The 21544-nt window shown below is 46.0% G+C and overlaps 1 protein-coding gene and 1 long non-coding RNA gene across 4 annotated transcripts in view; one reads left to right on the top strand and one right to left on the bottom strand.

Moving 5' to 3' along the window:
- Positions 1 to 368: 368 nt before the first annotated feature.
- On the bottom strand, positions 369 to 2110 carry LOC307206050. Its single transcript, XR_013834236.1, has 2 exons — positions 1823 to 2110; positions 369 to 1503 (listed from the first exon to the last, which is right to left on the bottom strand). It is a non-coding gene; the product is annotated as an uncharacterized lncRNA (long non-coding RNA).
- A 13108-nt stretch (positions 2111 to 15218) lies between these two features.
- The window catches only part of IRAK1 (interleukin 1 receptor associated kinase 1), a 31245-nt gene continuing 24919 nt past the window's right edge, over positions 15219 to 21544 (top strand). The window contains exons 1-2 of one of the 3 annotated variants that reach the window (XM_079960205.1): positions 15219 to 15399; positions 19595 to 19762. In XM_079960205.1, coding sequence (XP_079816331.1) covers positions 15291 to 15399; positions 19595 to 19762 — 277 coding nt within the window. In that variant the 5' untranslated portion in view covers positions 15219 to 15290. The remainder of the gene's footprint in view (positions 15400 to 19594; positions 19763 to 21544) is intronic. The other 2 variants (XM_079960203.1, XM_079960204.1) reach the window with 2 other exon arrangements.

The following is a 21544-nucleotide window of genomic DNA, read 5'->3' as shown; positions in this document are numbered from 1 at the left end:
ATACACACCATACAGTGGTACCTCTGGATGCAAACGGGATCCGTTCCAAGCCCTGTTCGCATCCTGAGCAGAATGCAACCCGTGTCTGCGCATGCGCGGGTTGTGATTCGCCGCTTTTGCACATGCGCGTGACGTCATTTTGAGAGGCTGCACATGTGTGAGCGGCGAAACCCGAAAGTAACCCATTCTGTTACTTCTGAGTCGCTGCGGAATACAACCTGAAAATGCTCAACCTGAAGCATATTTAACCCGAGGTACGACTGTACATATAAAGCACATGACTTCCCCAAAGACGCCTGCCCCTAAAAAGAGCCACAATTCCCATCACACTTAACAGGTTAAAGTTCCCAGGATTCTTTTTTTTTGGGGGGGGGTGCACTTTAAATGTTCAATGTGTACACAGCTTAATTCCCATCCCATCCAAGCTGCTATTTTCCCTGCTTGTGAGGGGATACAGGTACCTGCACAGTACTGTCGTCCCGTCCCCCGTCCCCCCGCATAAGAGGGGCAGAATTTAGATCAAGAAAATGGCCACATGGCCAGTATAGCCACCCTCTCCCTCAGCACCTCTTTTCCAATAAAAATTGGAGCCTCCTGCAGATTCTTGGAATTAAAAATGTTGAAGGATCTCGCTTTAAGCTCTCTGGAGGCATGCCTATTTTGGGCCCTTAGAGAGAGACCTCAGTGTGGAGAAAACTGATTTTTATGTTTCCCCTTCTTGCCTAAATATGCACCAGATAAGTAGAGTAAAATTCCTTCCATGTGTGGCAACTGTCAAAAGACTCCCCCCCCCCTTGCACTTATTAAGTATAGATAAAGGGTAATGCACTAGTCATAACTGAGAGACTCCAGGTTCATAGTGGGAGGACCAGTTAGGATTGGGACTACCTTCACTGCAACAATTTACTGAATTGCTCATTTTTGCTTGGCTTCCTGCGCTGGCACCACAGTCAAAGCCAAATTTTGATTTTTCTTTTCTTCCCATGTATAAAAAGGTAAAGGTAAAGGTACCCCTGCCCGTACGGGCCAGTCTTGACAGACTCTGGGGTTGTGCGCCCATCTCACTTAAGAGGCCAGGGGCCAGCGCTGTCCGGAGACACTTCCGTGTCACGTGGCCAGCGTGACATCGCTGCTCTGGCGAGCCAGAGCCGCACACGGAAAAGCCGTTTACCTTCCCGCTGGTAAGCGGTCCCTATTTATCTGCTTGCACCCAGAGGTGCTTTCGAACTGCTAGGTTGGCAGGCGCTGGGACCGAGCAGCGGGAGCGCACCCCGCCGCAGGGATTCGAACCGCCGACCTTTCGATTGGCAAGCCCTAGGCGCTGAGGCTTTAACCCACAGCGCCACCTGCGTCCCAATGTTCCCATGTATATAACTCAGCAATTGGCAGAAAGGTTGGGGATGGCCTCTAATTTTTGTTCTTCTGGGAGAAATCCTGTGCTAGTGATTGGACCGAAGTCTGCTGCTAATCACAGACTCTGGAATATACCCACCTGCACCCGCTCTAAGGGTAAGGTACAGTGGTGCCTCGCAAGACGAAAAGAATCCGTTGCGCGAGTCTCTTCGTCTAGCGGTTTTTTCGTCTTGCGAAGCAACCCTATTAGCGGATTAGCGCTATTAGCGGCTTAGCGGCTATTAGCGGCTTAGCGGCTTAGAAAAAGGGGGGAGCGAAAAAAATCGCAAGACTCGCAAGACGTTTTCGTCTTGCGAAGCAAGCCCATAGGGAAATTCGTCTTGCGAAGCGCCTCGAAAAACGGAAAACCCTTTCGTCTAGCGGGTTTTTCATCTTGCGAGGCATTCGTCTTGCGGGGCACCACTGTAACTTGTCTGAAGGCCAGTTCATCATTCACTTGGATGGAAGTGGCTGTCTGAGGATACTGCTGTGGAAACATGGTAGAAAGTACAAGGAAGTGGGGGAGAAAATGTCTTTGTGATAACTAAAAAAAAAACCCCAACAACTTCTCAAAGGGCTTTTCTTTGATTATTTTTTTTAAAGGCACAAATATAATGGGGTGGGTGGGTGGGAAATGAACAAGTATTCACCAGGCTATGGGAAACCTGGGGTGGAGAAAATATAGTTCCCTTTGGTCTCAAGTTCTTTGGGGAGGTTTTTTCACCTGAGGCTGCATCTGACAGGTCCAGGATGAATTACTGTCCAGGCTCCAACCTCCAAGTCCGCATGAGAAACCCTCCCTCATTTACTAATTCTTTTGACTTATGAAGGGTTTTTCGTAAATAGAGAACAGAACTTTGCACTTCACTCCACTCCGGGACTGCCACTGGTTTGACGTGTTTTGAATCTGCAGTGCACTGCCCCTGGAAATGAATAATTGCAGCTAAGGTTTCCACAGAAGTATCATGGGTGAAGCAGCTAGGCATTGCCGTCCTGAAAAAAACAGGGCAACCTTGGGACTAAATAATGGGCAGAATAAAAATAGTGGTGGCAGCAACCCTTCCTTTCTCAGAATGGGCCTTCTCTGAAATTCCACTCAGTCCAGCTGATGACTGAGAGTCAGACTAGGTGGCAGCAAATCTGTATTTGTTAAAATGATTGTCTAAGCAGGGAAGAGATAACATGTGGGCACATGTATGTGCCTCTTGCTTTCTCCTTGTACACCCTCTCTCTGGCACAAACATTTCTCTTCTCAGCTTTCTTCCCAGCTAAGATCTGATTACATGTTGGATCATATGGGATGGGAGAACAGTGCCTGTGGAGAGGCAGCATGGGGTTGGTAAGCAGGCCCAGGGTGGGTTCAGGTTCCTCCACCTGCTTCATGTGTGCTGTTTTTGCTCTGAAAATTAGACCCACACCTCCTTGTTCTATGCATGGCTGGGGACAGATGTGTTTAAACAAGAAGGTCTGCCGCTACCATGTCAGTTTAACCCTGAGAGTGCCCTTGGTCTAAACTTCCTTCAGGTGCAGGCCATTGTTGCATTCCACTACCTTTCTGGGATTCATAACAGCCTCTCTTATGCTGCAAAGTGGAGATCTAGCTTTGCAGGAAACACACCCAGCATTTGGAGCTATCGGGTGGTATGTTTTGCTACCATACCTATGTCTTCTGTAGACTGCCACAGGGAATCAATGTTGCCAACATTAGGCTTTGAAGAGGTCTCTTCGGGCTTTCCTCACTATTTGGCAGAGACCATTTAGAAAACGTGGCTCTTTCTGTCACAGATAGATGTGACTTCACCTCTGTGTTCCAAAATTATCCCAGCTTCAAAAACATGTACAGGTGGCAGACCTCCCAGCTGCTTCTTACTGTCCAAAAGCAAATTGATTTGTTGAGGCAGGCAATTGCCCTCATGGGAGAAATATTTTATTTCTTTTTGGTTGTTTTTTTCATGGAGAGATTGATGCACTTTAAAGTCAAGAGAGAAAAATAGTCTGTCTTCAATGAGCCACAAGCCCATTGCAAACCACATGGTACTGGCAGTGAGGGTAGAAGGGGTTATGAGCCATATGTAGCCAACTGGGGAGACTAAACAAAAGCTACAAATAGAGATCCATATATTTTTTAAAAGAAAGCCTCCATGTACAACTTAATTGAAGTTAGATGTTTTTGGATAGAAAATGTGTCTAGGGGCAAGTGTACATGTTGGAAGATACCAAGCTAGAACAGCAATACCCAGTTCCACACTAGAACCACCCCAATGCCTAATCACATACCACTATCTAGGTTTAAAGAGCTTGCAAAACCATGGAGTATCCTGATCCCATGTGTCTACATTCTAGACAAGTGAAAGGATGGCATCTTCATGCCATTATCCTCCTTCTTGGTGTGATGTAGTACTGGAAAAAGAAGAGGGGTAGATTTTTGTCAGTGATGTAAGGCCAAACTTGATGTTGGTGGCAGACCTGGGTTTCTTCCAGACAACTACAAAGTGGCCAGAACAGGGAGTTTCTTTGCACTGGAGAAACAACAACCCGGAAGAAGGTTATAATCCTGCGTGCCTTTTTCCCTTCTCTCTTTTCTCTCTCTCCCCCCAACTGCTGCAGTTGGCATCCTTTCTGCTGCTCCACTTTGCAGTTGTTTTCACATCTGGGTCTTCCACCAAAAATTTAGTTCAGCCCAAAGAAAAAAGATCTTCAAAGTGCAATGAAAAGTTAATAGTGGGGTGTGAAGTACGTCCCGGCCTCTCCCCATCCCCCACTAACCTAATGATGCTATTGCTGCTGGCTGCTTCTCCCAGAGTGAGTTACACCAGTCGTAGTCTGGCAATCTAGGTCCTCTTATTTACAGGGATAGAGAGTTGTGAGCTCCACCTCTGCTCCCAGCTCTGCCCACTTCCACCCAGCTCAGCCTCAAAGACGAATGTGGATAGTGCCTGGCGTTGGAGAGACTGCGCAAAAGGTTTCTACCTTGTTAGCATTGTGAACCACCCAATGTTTCTGTGTCAAGTGAAAATAAACTTTTCGTCGGTTTCAATTATTATCCAATAATGTGTAGAGTTTAACATTAGGCCTAACTCTTTTGTTTGGGGATTTACTTTCTGTTTGTTTGTTTGTTTGTGTGTATGTGTGTTGTTTTTTTTAAGGCACCCAAGTAGACACAGAAAAAATGTCTAATTTTATATATCTGTATATTGCATTATAAACGAGGGGTTGCTTTTTCCGCTTATTGCACCACTATCAAACAAAAGGACAACAGACCAACAAGCAAGGAATGATATGGTCTGTTGAGAATTTATTATATGTTGCTTCTTGACCATTTTTCTTGGTATTTGATATCATAGGACAAGGGGAAATAAAACTGACCCATCAAACCTGCCTGCCAGTAATTTTTCTCCATTACAGATCTGAACTGCCTTTTAACCCTGGCTGTTTTCCCTTTCTGAAAGGGGGTTTCCTCTCTTGTCTCAAGAGAGGAAAACCAACAAGGTGGTTGAGTATAGCCAACATTTTAATTTTTTTGCACTCCGTCAACTTCTAGGGCAGGGCACTCATTTGGGAAAGGAAGGAGGACATAAGGAAGGACTCCAATTGACCATACAAACCTATATCCAGTTGGACTTGAATCTTAACAAGCACCATTAGCATGATTTGTCTGTGTCAGTTAATGGCCACTTCAGTAGCAAAATAATTTTGCATGATAGCATTGCTGTTTGAAAACTCCTTTTGGTTCTCAGCTGAACCCCCAAGTACTGTTCCTCTAGTCTAGAGCATATCTCTTCCTCCTTACAGAAAACAAAATTCTTGTTAAATTCCACACACAGAGAGGGAGAGCACTCCTCTGGCATCAGGCATGAATTGGCAACACTCCACATACTTCTCCCCTCCCACCAACTGAAAGCATTTCGCACACTCCTTTCCCCCCTCAGTTTAGCAGAAGTCCAGATCTCGTTTCCAAAGGCCTTTGGCCGGCACAAGTGCTATGTAATTCTCATCTTGCTTACATGCAGAGGCGGCTCCAGAAAAGGGAGCAAAGAAGGAGTATCTGGAGGTTGAACTTTCTTTCTCATACTGCAGTCTTTCCAAACAGAAACAAGTCATTTCACAATCTATATTTTTTAATTCAGACAGCGTGGACAGGGAATTATTTGAGTAGGATTTTGCGCTTCCCGTCTTCCTGGCGCTGCTCATGCTTGCATGACTGATAATCTGGGGGCATTAGATTTGCTTTCTAATAAATAATTGTATATAAAGTCTAAAATGTCCAAGTGCTGGTAGCACCAATGATAACGGGACCCTACTGGCATTCATCAGGTCAAAGGCCGAGTCATTTGAAAGCTTGCTAGCACTTCCCTACCCAGATCTCGCCACATCCCACAAGGGACCCTTAGGAAGAGGGCTGGGTAGGGCAGTTTGCTCTCTGCGAACTTCCACCCGCAAGTTGCCAAATCAGCAATATTCTGAGGTAGTAGCTTAAATCTGCTGTTCTTCCAAAATAAATATATCTAGACAAGTGCAGATGACACTTCTGGTGGGCGGGGAATGAAGACTATTCTTCCGAAGTGAAGTAGGGAGAGGGGATTTCTCACTCCGTAGATCAACTTGCATAAGGCTTTCTTCCAATCAAGGGCCCAGAGTTCCTTTTCCAAGCTCTGCAGGTTGGCCGTGTTTGCTGCAGTTGTGTGTAGCTGCACGAGGAATAGGTGAACAACTTGGAAATATGTCTCATTTGGGAGGGGGGGTTCGTTGTGAGTGCAAAAAAACAAACCTGGCAAACTCCCTCCTCAATCGTACTGGGGCAGGGGAAAGGATGGGGGCATTCTCTTCTCCTGCTTCCGTCAACTGACATGCCGCTAACAACAAACCAACTTCCTTCTGCTTCACAACTCAGTAGTGATCACCATATGACCAAATAGTACAAGGACTGTTATTAAATGTATGCTGAGTGCTTGCTACCCTGTACAGCTCTTAATCCTCACGTAGCCGACTCTCTCTCTCTCTCTAGCCAGTGGTGTTTCTTTCTCTTTTGGACTCCTTAATTATTATTTTTAAATTCCGGAGACACAATTTTTTGTTGTGGGGGAGGGAGGTTGTATTTTCCTCCTCCCCCCCCAACCTTTTTTTTTTTTTTTGCGGGGGGGAGGTTGCAAAAAAAACCTGTGGTGTTTGGGACTCTAATTGTGTGTAGGGTTTTATCTCCCCACCCTCACTCCCCCCAACCCTGCAGGGGGGGGGTGTCAAAAAAGGAATGTCGGTGAAAATCTCTGTGTGTGTTTTTTTCTTTATGGTCCACGAGTGTGTATCGTGAACATTTCTGTAAAGTAATTGTTCCAGGCACAAACGCTTTTGAGTGTTTCAGATGTATGTATATATATTTTTAAGGGAGGAAGAGCGTATACTTTACTTTTGTCTTGTCTGTTGGCAGTAAAAAAAGGGGAGGTTAACTGGGGATGTGACAAGCAGAACGTTTTTAAACAGGCATTCCCAGGGTATTTTGTACAGCTTCTTCTAACAGTCCACCACCATGTGGGCCATGTAGCAAGTGGTGGCTTGATTCCTTCACATGAATATTCATTTGGCTGGGGGTAAACAAACCAGAAGGACCTGGCACCTCAAGGGCAATAAAGGGGAATGCTATGAACCTTTCTGCTAGATTCAGAGGTGCATTTAACATCTTGTCAGAGGGGCTGTATCTAAAGGAGGCCCATTGATTTGTTTTTAACGCCAAATGTTACTAATTCCTATTTCTAGGACAGCAAATATCTAGCCTTAGGGGAATAAAAATGTACCAAGAATCCTCCAGATAGAACTGGGTAGGTGTGGGGATTGACAATTTTAGAAATCAAGTTTAAAATGTTTCATTGTTCACTCCTGTGCTCCCACACCCATACTTCTGGATTGCACCTTGCATTTGGTTGATGTGTTTTTGGGACAATTACTTTTAAGAACTATTGAGTAGATTGTTTAATAAATCTTTAAAACGGATTGCTCTTTTTGTAGGTTTTGTGTACAGCCAAAAAAAAAAAAAAAAAGACTGAAAGCACTGACTATATTTAAAAAAGGAAAAAAAGAAATTTATTAAATGAAAATTTGTATTATTTCAGTAAGAAAATAACAAAATCCGTCTGAATGTACATGTATATGTTTAAAGAAATCCACCAACTCCCTCCCTACCCTTGTATCCTATTTATTATATAAAACGTTTGCCTTACAAGAAAGCAGTCCTTTCTTTATGGGTGTTTCTATCTTATTTTGGTTGTTAAAACAAGCAACTTGATTTATCCCCCCTTCCAATAAAGATACAGTGACAACTGCATTTTTATATATGTAAGGTCATTTAAAAGAAACAAATTCTATTTTTTATGTTAAAAAGAAAGGTTCAGGCCCAGTCTTAGCACTCAGCATGCATTCTACACAGTAATCTAGTTGCATCTCATGTTGGTAAGTACTGTATTCTGTGCTAGAATTGGATTATAAACCTATGTAAATGTTACAGATTTGTTTGAGCCTTTCATTACCAAGGTAGAACTGTTCTGCCCTGCCATTAAAATATAATATTTTTTTCTCTGTTGTGGATGAGGATGTCTTTTAGTTGGTTGCAAAGCGGCCTCTTGTTTGTGCCAGTTTATACTGATGCAGGAGTACATTGTTTCAGGGATTTATATTCTGCTTTTCAAAACATTGTTCCCAAGTCTGAGTTACATAGAACTTTGGACTGAGCAGAAAGGCAGTCTTGGCCAGAGAACACACCAGAATACTTATAAACACAGAATTTGTCACTTTCAGGAAGATCTCTTTCAAATGGCACAAAATGATGACTATTTCCTCACTCAAAACAATACACTGACACGAAGGGGGCTTGTACTGTTAATTATATTATGTTATATTCCTTTGCAAAGGCATAGCAAACAGTGTCTATTTCTTGTTATAGGAAGTCTCTCTTATAGGGAAATGGTTCTCAGGTTAGTCTCTAAGCTGTGATAGCAGATGGAGTTATAAAACAATTGCAGTGTTGTAGCCAAGTGTGTCAGTGGAGTCCTTGCTGCACTATCAGATGTTCACGGGTGGCTATTTAAGAAATCATGCCCCAGGGTTTGTTAGTTCAGTTAGACTGCTTCACAGGACCAGCCCAATGCATTTTGCTGCCTTAGGCAGAGGATGTCCCCCCCCCTCCCCAAATCCCACCCCCCAAGCCAACTGAACCGAAAGTTGAATCTTACTTCAACAGCCTTGGCATCTGAGAACAGCAGACCATTTCCTGGAAAACTGCAAAATCCACCACCACTCATTTTGCTACTTAGAAAGAGGGTGGCAAAATAAATTTAATTCAATTCAGCTCTAGCATTGTCCTTCAGGGAAGCTTGTCTTGTACTCTTGATTAAAATAACTGGATAAGAAACCTTAGGAATCCCTTGAACACAGTTTGGAAAACCACTGCCTTAGACCAATGGCACAGCCCAATCAGAACACCAGGTATGGAAAACAATTTTCATTTTTGAAAACTTGCAATGTTTTTAATATTTCCCACATCCGTAAGGACTACCCACCAGCTATTAAAAAGGTAAAGGTAAAGGTACCCCTGCCCGTACGGGCCAGTCTTGACAGACTCTGGGGTTGTGCGCCCATCTCACTTAAGAGGCCAGGGGCCAGCGCTGTCCGGAGACACTTCCGGGTCACGTGGCCAGCGTGACATCGCTGCTCTGGCGAGCCAGAGCCGCACACGGAAAAGCCGTTTACCTTCCCGCTGGTAAGCGGTCCCTATTTATCTACTTGCACCCGGAGGTGCTTTCGAACTGCTAGGTTGGCAGGCGCTGGGACCGAGCAGCGGGAGCGCACCCCGCCGCAGGGATTCGAACCGCCGACCTTTCGATCGGCAAGCCCTAGGCGCTGAGGCTTTAACCCACAGCGCCACCTGCGTCCAACATTCCAGAATTTATCTACCTTGGCCTACCATGGTGGGTGGCGGTGGGGGCACCGCAGAACAGCTGCTTACCCAACAAAATGATAACTGTGAGTGTGCGTGTGTGAGAGGGAGAGAGAAACTGTGAACATGGAAGCACCCAGTAGTGGGAGCAAGAGGTGGTTTTGCACCACTATCCCAGCAACAGTGTCAAACCCCCCCCCCCCCCCATTTGCAGGCCTGTATTTTACTTTTATTTATTGATAAAGAATATATAGGTGAAATTAAAGGGGTCATCTCAGGTATACCACCAGAATGGTGATGAACATACCTCCCTTATGATATCTCCCCCACTTTTTTAACCCCTCAACTGATTATCAGATTCAGAATTATCTGTGGGTTTAGTAAGATGGGAATATACTTGAATGTATGGATGGCCAACATGATGCCCTCCAGCTGTTCCTGGACTACAGCTCCAATAATCCCTGAGCAGAGGCCATGGTGGTTGGAGGCTGCTGGAGGTTGGAGTCCAACAGCATATGGAGAGCATCATGTTGGTATCCCTACTTTAACAAATACTAGTATTCATAACCTGAGGGTTAGAAGTCCCCATGGTCTATGGGTGGATAACAGCTCTAAAATAAAATTATTACAGTCAAATCTCGGTTGTCTAACATAATCCGTTCCAGAAGCCCGTTCAGCTTCCGAAATGGAGCCTAAACGTTCCAAAATGGAGGCGTTCGGGGACTGAGGTTTGACTGTATACAGGGGTTGGATTTTGGGGAATTTTGGATTTTGGGAATGCTTCGGTGCCAGTCACAAAATGGCTCCCATGGAGAGCACAGCATAACACAAAAAGAGAGAGACCACACCAGACAACCTTATGTTTGTCATAGGAAGTCACCTGTGTCCTGATTGTGGTGATCACACAATACTGAATACACACAGAGATGGTGTTGCTGCAACATTCCTCATTTTCAGTAAAAAAATAAATGAAGTGGCCATATTACACTTACTCTCATTCCACATAAAATGTTTAGAAGGTACCTGCATACTTTGTCCCATAATTTCCTTTCTAGGAGGGTTAGAAGCTGTGTTTTAAAAAAATGAAAGATAATGATTATTTATACCCCTCCTTTTTCCTTGACTCAAGGCAACTTACAGAAAAAAATAATAATTAAAAAACAATTAAACATTAATAGAATTAAAGCTATATACGTATATAAAATCTACCAGTAATTACCAGTAATTTTGTTGTAACCAGTAATTACAACAAAAACAAAAGCCTGAAGAAGGGCTTCACCTCTTGGTGGTAGGACAGCAAAGAGGGAGCTAGTCTGGCTTCTCTCGGGAGCAGCTGCTGCCAAGGAGGCCCTCTCCCAAATCCCCACCAAGCGTGCCTGTGAGGGTGGCAGACCCAAGGGAAGGGCCTCCCCCAAAGATCTCAAATCCTGGGCAGGTTTGCATGAGGGAATAGGGTCTTCCAGATAGCTTGGACCTAAGCCATATAGGGCTGTGTAGGTCATAAGCAGAACTTTGAATTGCGCCTGGAAACAGACGCAAGCCACTGGAGCTGTTGTGACAAGAGACTGGGAGTTGTCTGCTCCCCATAATTAACCCAGTCAGCAATCTGAATTTTCTGAGCACTTTTCAAAGGCAGCTCCACATAGAGCATGTTATAGTAATCCAAAAGGGATGTAACTAAGACGCGTGTCACAGTGGCAAGGAACTGGCATAGGTGGCACACTAGCTTTGACTCTGCAAATGCAAATGGCTACTTACAGAGACCTGGGCTTCCATGCTCAGGGCTGAGTCCAGGAGCACACTCAAATTGCAAACCTATGTCTTCAGGGGAAGTGTTACCTCATCCAGCACAGGCTGAACCCCTATTCCGTGTGTTGCTTTACAACTGACCATTACTGATGACAGACAGACACTGATTTAGAACCAAGACAGCTTCCTTGGGTTTAGGTGGAAAGGATAAATAGATGTGGTGTGAAGGCGCCATGCAGCAATGCTGCTGACATGAGCACACCATGATCTCCCTTTCGCCAACTCATTTTGAAAAGAATAGTCCTCAGAAGTTTTGCAAAGCCCCATAGCAGATCACAGGTAGTCTCTTCTTGCCAAAGCAAATGTCAGGGTTCAACAGTCACAGGTGATAAGTTAGACAGTCACTAAGTGCCTTATGCCGTCTACTGTATGCCAGCACCTAGCCCCAAGTGGCTCTGAGGATGGGCAAAATTCTTGTCACTCTAAAGGACAGTTTCTGAAACATACAATCAAGTGATCATGACTAAGGAGTGCCTTTCCATGGCAAAGATAATGCTTCCCTCCTCAGTTGGCCAGACACCCTGTCCCATGCCCATGCCTGGCTAGCAACAGCCCCACAGAGGATGTGCTGTCAGAAACATGGTTTGATGTGAGAGGGTAGCCTGTCCGTCATTTAACTGCACCAGACTTGCTTCGTTTGGGTCACCCAAACATGCACACATGCAGAGTTGTCAAATGTGCCCTGCTAAAGAGGGTTGGTTACTTCCATGGCTCTGTTAAAGGTGCAGTGTATGACACTTCTGAGCTTTTATAGGCATGTGATTCCTCAGTGCACTTCAGTACACTATGGCATATTAATCACAACCCTAGCCTGATAAGAATGTTTTTGAAATTGCATTCTCCAGTTCTTGCTAGCTAACCAGCAAGGTAAACTTACGGCTTGCTAGTAATCCTGAACCTTTGCTGCTATTCTATTTCTTCTGACTCCTTTGCCTCTGTTCCTTTTCAGAAATGCTGCTATTGCAGCCCACTACTGTGGGCAAGGGCAGAAACTCTCTGGGGCAGGACAGCAAAGTGAAGTGACCACCTCAGGCAACAGGTCCACCAGGGCAGCCAATCCCCATGTCAGTTTTCTTTGCTACCCCTGCTTGTCCCTGATGTAGACCCTTCCTTCCCTGGTGGAGAGTGGGAAGCACCATTTTGGGGGCTGCCTCAAGTGCCAAAATGTCTTGGGCCAGCCCTGCTCTGGAGAGAAAACAACAAAGCACCTTAAAGACAGACACCAGAGCCATGCCTAATGGCCTGTCTTTACAGAGTTAGAGTAAGGATTGCTGAGGTAAAAAATTATGAAGGCTTTGAGTACAGAGTTCTTAACCTGAACTGTTCAGGTTACATACGCTTCAGGTTACAGACTCCGCTAACCCAGAAATAGTGCTTCGGGTTAAGAACTTTGCTTCAGGATGAGAACAGAAATCGTGCTCTGGTGGCGCGGCGGCAGCAGAAGGCCCCATTAGCTAAAGTGGTGCTTCAGGTTAAGAACAGTTTCAGGTTAAGAACAGACCTCCAGAACGAATTAAGTACTTAACCCAAGGTACCACTGTATGGAGTTCCAAAGTGTAGGCACTGCCATGCTAAACAACAAGAGTTCTTACAAATGTGACATTTGTAGTAGTGCCAATTCCACACAAAAATTACCCTAGATTCTACATCCTCTAATATTTGTCAGAGATTCAAGTAGATTTAATTTGTTGACATGAACCTATAGTTAGTACTCTAATACTGGCAGCACTCAGCCTGGCAGTGCTTAATGTTTATTTAAAGTCAGAACAACTTCTGTTAGGTTTGCTTTAGATTGCAACTTACTGCCTTATTAGACAGGATGAGACTTTTGACTTTAAAAAGCTGCTGTCCTATGTGTTTACAAAGTAGCAACTTCAAATGATGGCACTAAAATTTGCTTCCAGGGAAATATGCTTAGGCTTAAGGGACAAAGGAGAAAACAGTTCACTGGCACAGAGTTAAGGCAGACCTCTCATTTCCTTAGCTTTCTGGGTTGTTGTTTACTTTGCCTTATCTGTAACTATAATGGTTCCTGATCATCTGCCACAACATTCCTTTCAAACAGCTCCTCCTAACCTTAATATAGTCATACCTGGAAGTCAAATGGAATCTGTTCCATAAGTTCGTTCAACTTTCAAAACGTTCGCAAACCAAATCGCGGCTTCTGATTGACTGCAGGAAACTCCTGCAGCCAATCAGAAGCCGCAGAAGCCCTGTTGGATGTTTGAGTTCCAAAAGAATATTCACAAACCAGAACAATCACTTCTGGGTTTGCAGCGTTTGGGAGCCAAAATGTCCAAGTTCCAGGGCATTCGACAACCAAGGTACAACTGTACTATGAAGTTCCTTCTACAGCCCTGCCCTGGTTGGCCCATTGGATCAATTGCATGCCTTCTCAATTCTTTTTTGCCACCTGTCCTAGATACTTCTGTCCATTGTCTGCCCTACACCCTTCCTTGTCTCTGCCCTCCAAATCCCTTAGCCTTTATATTGCATCCTCAGCTAAACTTGACACTTCTCTCTTCCCTCACAGAATTTGGATTTAAAACCATACAGTTCCTTGAGCAATTGAGCATTCTCTGCCATCACATCAAGTAGTCTCAACAATCATACATGGCAACACAAATGAAGACTTGGTACTTGGAGAGTATGTTCAGGGAAGTTTTTAATCTGTGATATTTTAGTGTATTTTTGGTTTCTATGGAAGCCGCCCAGAGTGGCTGGGAAAACCCAGCCAGATGGGCGGGGTACAAATAATGAATTAATAATAATAATAATAATAATAATAATAATTAGAGGATGGAATCTTTGATGAAGGCTGATTCTTTTGTATAGTTATTCAGAAGTAAGTCTCACTGTGTTTGTTAGGGCTTTAAATACAAAAAACTTATAAGTCTGGGTTGTAAGCTGCAAATAAAACGTTTTAAATGTGTTGTAAAGTGCAGTATGCAAATATGACACTAGATGGTGACAGTGAGCTATGCCAAATTCAATGTAATTTTCAAAACTTTTTAACAAAAGCATTTTCACAGCGTTTTTATATGTGTGTAGATTCCACCTAAGTCATACTATGAGAGTGAAATCTATTGACTTAAGTTGTGACTAACTTCTCAGTTTGACTTAGCTATCACCCAATGTGTGTATGTGTATGCATAACTCCATAGAGTCTAGACGAGCCTGTCTCAACCTTCGACCCCCAGATGTTGGACTACCACTCCCATCATCCCTAGCTGGTCAGGAATGATGGGAGTTGTAGTCCAATAACATCTGGAGCCCAAAGGTTGGGAAAGACTCATTGAAGACAGAAGCTGGCTCTATGTTCTGCCTGCCATTGCACTCTGAGGTGTCAATCCTATGGAACGAAGCAAACCCACTTATCTTCTTACATACGGTCCTTTTAATGCACAAGGTAACAAAATCTGTTAACTTGCTCCAGCAGTTTGATGTTGTAACTAACATACTGAAAAGACTGTATAAGTCTCGTGCTCCACCAGCCTTTGCCAGCCCTGTGCCCTCCAAATGTTTTGGGCTCCCAGCCACGCTCCCCTCGGTCTCAACAGAATCTCCCCCAGGGAGCCGTCCTGTGCTTCCGATTTACTCGGAAATAACTCCCGCTGTCTACAACTGAACTTACTCCCAAGCAAGTCCATCTTTCGGTTTACATCCAGGAGCTCCGGGCTGCGGCGTCCAGGAGGCGACCGAAGCAGCTGCCAGAGAAGCGGGGCAGCGCCGCCCCATGGCCCAGAGGGGACCCCCGGGAGGGAGGCTTCGGCGCGGCGGCCCCTTCCCCTTTCGCCTCGGGCTCCGCGGGGGCGGCAGCGACATGGCCGGCGCCGCCCCCCCCGGCCGCGCAGCTCCTCCTCGGGCCGCTAGGCGGAGCCAGAGCAGCGCGGGCGGGGGAGCGGAAATGGCGGGTCCGTTGCTATAGAGACGCGCGCTGGGGCGGCGCTCGCCGTGGCTCCGCCTCGTCCGCGAGTCCTGCGAGCGAAGCGCTCTTTCTTCTCCGGGGCCTCTGGCGCAGGCGCAGAGCGGCTTCCCTCCCCCGCCCGGAGCGGCGGCATTTAAAGGGGAAGTGTCCCCTTGCTCCGTCCCTGCCCGGCCCCGGCTCTCCTATGGCCTGGCCCGGGGCGCGGCGGGCGAGAGCGGCAGTCGGGGCCGGGGGGCCATGGCTGCTCCCGGGGCGTCGCGCTTCCTCTACGAGCTGCCCGCCGCCGTCATGTGCAAGTTCCACGAAGTCATGGACGCGCTGGGGAGAGCCGAGTGGGAGCGCTTCGGTGAGCGGGCGGGCGAGGAGGGCAGGGCCGGAGGGCGGGAGGGAGGGAGGGAGGGAGGGAGCCAGGCCCCTCGGCCTTCAGGCGGACTGGCTGCCCGGCCCCGCCCGGCCTGACGGAGGGCTGTCGCGGCCGCCGCCGCCCGCTCTTCCGACGGGGCTCTTCCTCAGGGCGGAGAAGGTGGGCTGCCCCGGCCGAGATGCGCTCGGCGTTGCTGTTGCTGTTGCTTCAACTACCTATTGCACTTCTGCACTGCCCTTAGTCTGATCGAACCCAGCGCCGTTCGTGTTGAGATCCCTGAAGGGCGGCGGGTTGGACTAGATGACCCTGGGGGTCTCTGCCGACTGTGAAACTCGGCCAGCTGCCAGGCATCGAAGAACAGGCAGCTCCAAAGGGGCATCTTCCATTGCTCTTGCTTTGCACAAACTGAAGATCGAAGGTCAGAGGTCCTGGGGGAAATCTGGCCTCCAGGTGGCAAAAGGGGGGTGTGGAAGGAGCAGCCGCTGTGGCCGTGGGACTTTCTGGCAGCCCATCTTGAGATGCTGAAGGTGACTGGCTGGCCCATCATCCTCCAACCCCTCTTCAAAGTGGCCCTCTAGGAAATGAATTTGCTGGTGATCTGCACAAAACCTTCTCTACAGCTGGAAGGTCTCTGTTTCGCAGGGCAGAAATTGCTCTGGATCAGTTCATGCAGGGATCAAGTTTGCAGTCCATGCCAGCACTGATGGCGGTAGGAGGATGGAGGGAGCTGTTGAGGTGCAGGGAGGATCTTGGGTAAGGTTAGAAGTTCATCCCCACCTTCACCAGCGAGGAGTACAAAAAGCAGCTGCTTGTTTGTTTGTTTTTTTAAATAATATTTATTAGTTTCCCAGCAATTTAAACACTACAAACAACATAGATATAAAAATGAACAAAACAATACAATACAAAAACACTAGCAGTTTAAAACACATCAAACAATTTCAATATCTTGTCTTTCATTCACTTATTTCAACGACCTCCTCACACCTCCCTTTTTGTATTCCACTTCTGTTAATTGTTTCAGCAATTCCTTTCCATCTTCCTCTGTTTTCTATCATATAATTATCTTAACACATTCTAACCTTATTTTTTCCTTTAATACTCTATTAATCTGTTTATAAAGGGACGCAGGTGGCGCTGTGGGTTAAAGCCTCAGCGCCTAGGGCTTGCCGATCAAAAGGTCGGCGGTTCGAATCCCTGCGGCGGGGTGTGCTCGCTCTGCTCGGTCCCAGCGCCTGCCAACCTAGCAGTTCGAAAGCACCTCCGGGTGCAAGTAGATAAATAGGGACCGCTTACCAGCGGGAAGGTAAACGGCGTTTCCGTGTGCGGCTCTGGCTCTGGCTCTGGCCAGAGCAGCGATGTCACGCTGGCCACGTGACCCGGAAGTGTCTCCGGACAGCGCTGGCCCCTGGCCTCTTAAGTGAGATGGGCGCACAACCCCAGAGTCTGTCAAGACTGGCCCGTACGGGCAGGGGTACCTTTACCTTTACCTTAATCTGTTTATACTTGATTCCTTATAACATTTCTACTGAAGCCATATAATTTCATTCTAACATTTTTCTAACATTCATTAATTTTACAGTATTTCTGTAAATAGTCTTTAAACTTTTTCCAGTCTTCTTCCACCAACTCTTCTCCCTGGTCTCGGATTCTGCCAGTCATTTCCGCCAATTCCATATAGTCTATCAACTTCATCTGCCATTCTTCCCGGGTGGGTAAATCTTGTGTCTTCCAATACTTTGCAATGAGTATTCTTGCTGTTGTTGCAGCATACATAAAAAAAGTTCTATCCTTCTTTGGCACCAATTGGCACCAATTCTTTGGCACCAATTGAGGTGCAGGGAGGATCTTGTGTAAGGTTAGAAGTTCATCCCCACCTTCACCAGCGAGGAGTACAAAAAGCAGCTGCTTGAGAAGCTACTGACTGGAAAGGTGGATCTGGTTTGGCATAGTAAGGGGTCCCAGGATGGAAGAAGCCTTTGGCTAGAATGGCTACAAGCAAACACCAGAGTCTTCACTTACATCAAGCGTGTGCTGCCTGCACCGGCCCAGCTCAAATAAAGTTTTGAAATAAAATTACTGAAGGGCAGCTGTGTTATCGGGGTCAGCCCATTGTGTTTTGGTGGCTAAAGGAGATCCAAGCAAGGCAGACATGCCTGCATCCTTGGTTAATGAAGCGCTTTTGTGCAGCTCCTCCTGTGTTTTTTAGTTGGGCTTGCCCAGGAGGCTATCCCAGCGAGGAATCTCTCATGGATCAGATTTGCCTGCTCCCCATGATGCCTTCAATAGCACTCCAAATGTGCCATTTGAATCGGCTGCCTCAACTTGCCCTTTTGTATAAACGCTCTGTTCGCATATTGGCTGTAAAAAACAACACAGTGCTGTGGGTGGTCCCTTTATAGGTTACTGACTGAGGCCCAAACTTGTGGGCGGCAGTCTGCTTCTCTGGATGCATGCACTTCAAGTGGGTTGAAAAAAATCATAACATAGCTGGTTTGGCATTATGTGGGAGAGCTGCTAATATTATTGATAATAATAATTGCCAGCTTTCTAGGTATTTTTTCATAACAGAACCAAATGTGACTTTTCACAGGAAACTGCTTAAAAACAACCACCCTTTGAGGCCCTTTGGCATGTGGGCTGAAGCACCCCTTGAATGAACCAGGGTTTCCATGTGGTGACTGTCCAGGCCACAACCGTTATTTGCGGGATCTCAACTGCAGAGGCAGGCATTAGAATCATAGACGTTGGAAGGGAATGAAGAGTCATTTAGTCCAACAGCTCACCCCACCCTCCCTGTGGAAGCGCTGGTTCACACAACTGGTGTTTCTCCACAGGTTATCACATGGTTTTGATGTTTTAATCGTGCTGACCAGGGCTCTGTCTACATTCACATTGAATGGAGGTGAGGGTGTGCCCTTCACCTAGATGCTGAGATGATACCTGACTCAGAAGCCTCTTTGGTTTCTGTTTAAAAGCTTTGAACAATATAACCTTAAACTTCCTGTAACTCAGCTAAGCTGTAGGGTAAAAATGTGATGAAATCTTTTTCTATTCCTTCTTTTATGATCCCCCCCAATCTCTCTTGTTTCCAACTATAACCTCTCTCTGCCATGGAATTTTTAATACTGAAACCAGTTTACAGTTGTCTGGGTGCTTTTGACCTTCAGTGCAGCCAGGGCTTTTTTTCAGCTGGAACGCTCTGGATCTCAGTTCCGGCACCTCTCATGTGGGTTCTGGCACCTCTCAGGCGGTGCCATTGCCATTCTAAGAGAACAAGGGAGGTGTTCATGGTGAGTTCCAGCACCTCTTTTCCCAGAAAAATAGCACTGAGTGCAGCTGAAGTAGTGACCACAGACATGGGAGCTGAGATAAATGTGGTATAGCTTCCAGTTTCAGGCTGGACACTTCCTTACTGTTTGGACGCCTCCTGGGAATAAGAGTATTTTTTCTTACTGTTTGGAAAATTTGCTTGACAAAATGGTGGTGGCAACCAATATAAATGTAGAAAATGGGTGTGGGAGAGTAGAACCACATCTGAAATTGATTTGGCTGTTCTACATGGCCTACTGTGATTGGGGTAGCCTTGGTCAAACCTGATTACTCAGAGCCCTTGGTCCGTCTGCAAAACCAGCAGTATCCAGCACATCCCAACTTTATAGCTAAAACAGGAGCAGGTAAATAGGTTGTGAGAGAGACCTCTGCATGAGCCCAATAGATTGCTGCTGAAAGTCAAATGATTCTGTGCCCCATAGTCTGACTTCCTGTGCTGTTGATACCTGGGGTGGGGGTGGGGGAAGAAAAGGCATTTCCCCTAAAGATAAACTGCTAAAGTTCATAAGGGAATTGGGGGTGGGCTTGAAGCTAAATTTTCAAAGCTCCTGAGATTGGATTTAGTCGTGTTGCCTATCCTTATCTTGAATCAAAAGGCAGTATCCAGGTATTAAGGTCTTAAGAGTATAGTTTGAGGAGTTGCTTATAACAGGGAAAGAAGGTTAAGTGGATGCAAAATGCAGACAAATATTGCTGTGCCTTGTTGAAATCTGAGTAGAACAGAATTGTAATATAGCACATGGATAATAAGCTTGTTCTCATGGCAGAAAATATTGGTATTGCCTCCCGACAGCAGATACTTCAGCCATAACTGGCCTTTCTTCCTTGCTCTCTTGTACCTCAGCTTCCAGGATTGTACGAGATCAGGTGGAGCTGCGCCTGTATGAGAAGATGGATGGGCGGACGCAGCATCTTATGTGGGCCTGGATGAATCGCAATGCCTCTGTTGGTGACTTGCTGCAGATCCTTGATGACTTGGAGCTTTATCTGCCACGTGATGTCATCACTTCATGTGAGCCCATCATGAGCCTTCCCTGCCTTCCCTCTTCTAGTTCAGTTTATTGATTGGTATATCTGGAGCAATTAAAGCCATGAGAACAAGCAACCCTTTTCCAGCCTGTTTACAATTAGGAAGGGGGTGGAACATCCCTTCTTCTTTTCCCCCTCCCCCACCCACCCCTTCTGTAGTGCCTGCAGCCCCAGTCCCAGAATCCTGCTGTTTACATTCTCAGGTCATGGCCATTCTTGCTTATCAAACTCCTTTCCATCATGACACCTAGCAATTGCCCCACATGTTTAGAATTTTAAAAAAAGGAATTGTTCTTACCCAGGTGCATTTGGATGGGCAATTAAAACTTTTTTAAGGCTCAAATCCTTGTCTAAAAGGCTCAGAATTAAATATCTTGTTTCTCCTGCTGCATTTGTTGTGCAAGTGTGTGTTATGACTTTACTGTATCCTGCTTAGAGACCGTTTTGTTGAAAAGTGGATTATAAAACTTTTGCAATTATTAGTTGCTTTTCTAAAAAGGAACTGTATACAAAGCAACTTATAAAGTGCAGCATAAACTAGGCTAAAAACTTGAAATATTGCTCTTTGAAGTGTAAAGAGTGAAATGTGAAAAGTCCTATTTTTTTAAAAAAAACACACCAGAAAATCCCAACAGCCAATAGTTGGTAAATCTTGTAAGAAATAATAGGGTTCCACCTACTGGTGAAAGGAGGTACATGGTATTTTCTACAGAACTTTTGGGGGAGAGGGGAATTTTGTAAAGTGGATGCTGATGCAGTAAAAGCCCCAACTGGAGGCTTTTATAGATCTTGGTTCACCATCATACAGCTTTTGAAGTGCTACATTTTTAAAAATACAAAAAGATATAGAAGAGTAATGCAAATAAAAAACAAAAACCACTACCAAAAATACTAATAGAATTATAGAATATGGAGTCCTCACTTACCACCCACAGAAGGTAGTAGCCCCTCCTGGCTCCCACCTTGGATCTTTCTCCTCCCAGCCTCTTGTCCTGGGAGACCAGCATTTCGCTACCTCCCACCCAGGGTCCTCCATCAACCATCCACCACCGCCATGAGTAAACAATCCCTGGAGCTTAATAAAGACTCTGAGTAAAGTAAAGTAAAGGTAAAGGTACCCCTGCCCGTACGGGCCAGTCTTGCCAGACTCTGGGGTTGGTGCGCCCATCTCACTCAAGAGGCCGGGGGCCAGCGCTGTCCGGAGACACTTCCGGGTCACGTGGCCAGCGTGACATCGCTGCTCTGGCCAGAGCCAGAGCCAGAGCCGCACACGGAAACGCCGTTTACCTTCCCGCTAGTAAGCGGTCCCTATTTATCTACTTGCACCCAGGGGTGCTTTCGAACTGCTAGGTTGGCAGGCGCTGGGACCGAACGACGGGAGCGCACCCCGCCGCAGGGATTCGAACCGCCTACCTTTCGATCGGCAAGCCCTAGGCGCTGAGGCTTTTACCCACAGCGCCACCTGCGTCCCCTAAAGAGGTTGCCAAATAAAGAGAGAAGAAAACAAAGAAGAGACAGAGCTTTTGAAGTACTACATTTTGAAAATCTGTCCTGCAACATCTTTTGGATACATGGCACCAGTTGCCATTTGAAGCTGAGAGTGTGTGATTTGCCAGGGGTCACCAGAATATCTGTACCTGGGTTGGGTTTAGTTTAGACTTCTAGGTCCAGCATCCTAGCCAACGGTTAACATCCACGTCTTTAAACATGGCTTTTGCCTTAGCCTTTGCGTGGATAAGTCTGGGAGGTTTTCTAAGTGGTGACT

This window comes from Podarcis cretensis, assembly GCF_951804945.1.
Source record: "Podarcis cretensis genome assembly, chromosome: 17".
Classification (NCBI taxonomy): Eukaryota; Metazoa; Chordata; class Lepidosauria; order Squamata; family Lacertidae; genus Podarcis; species Podarcis cretensis.
This window is presented reverse-complemented; position numbering and strand designations above follow the sequence as displayed.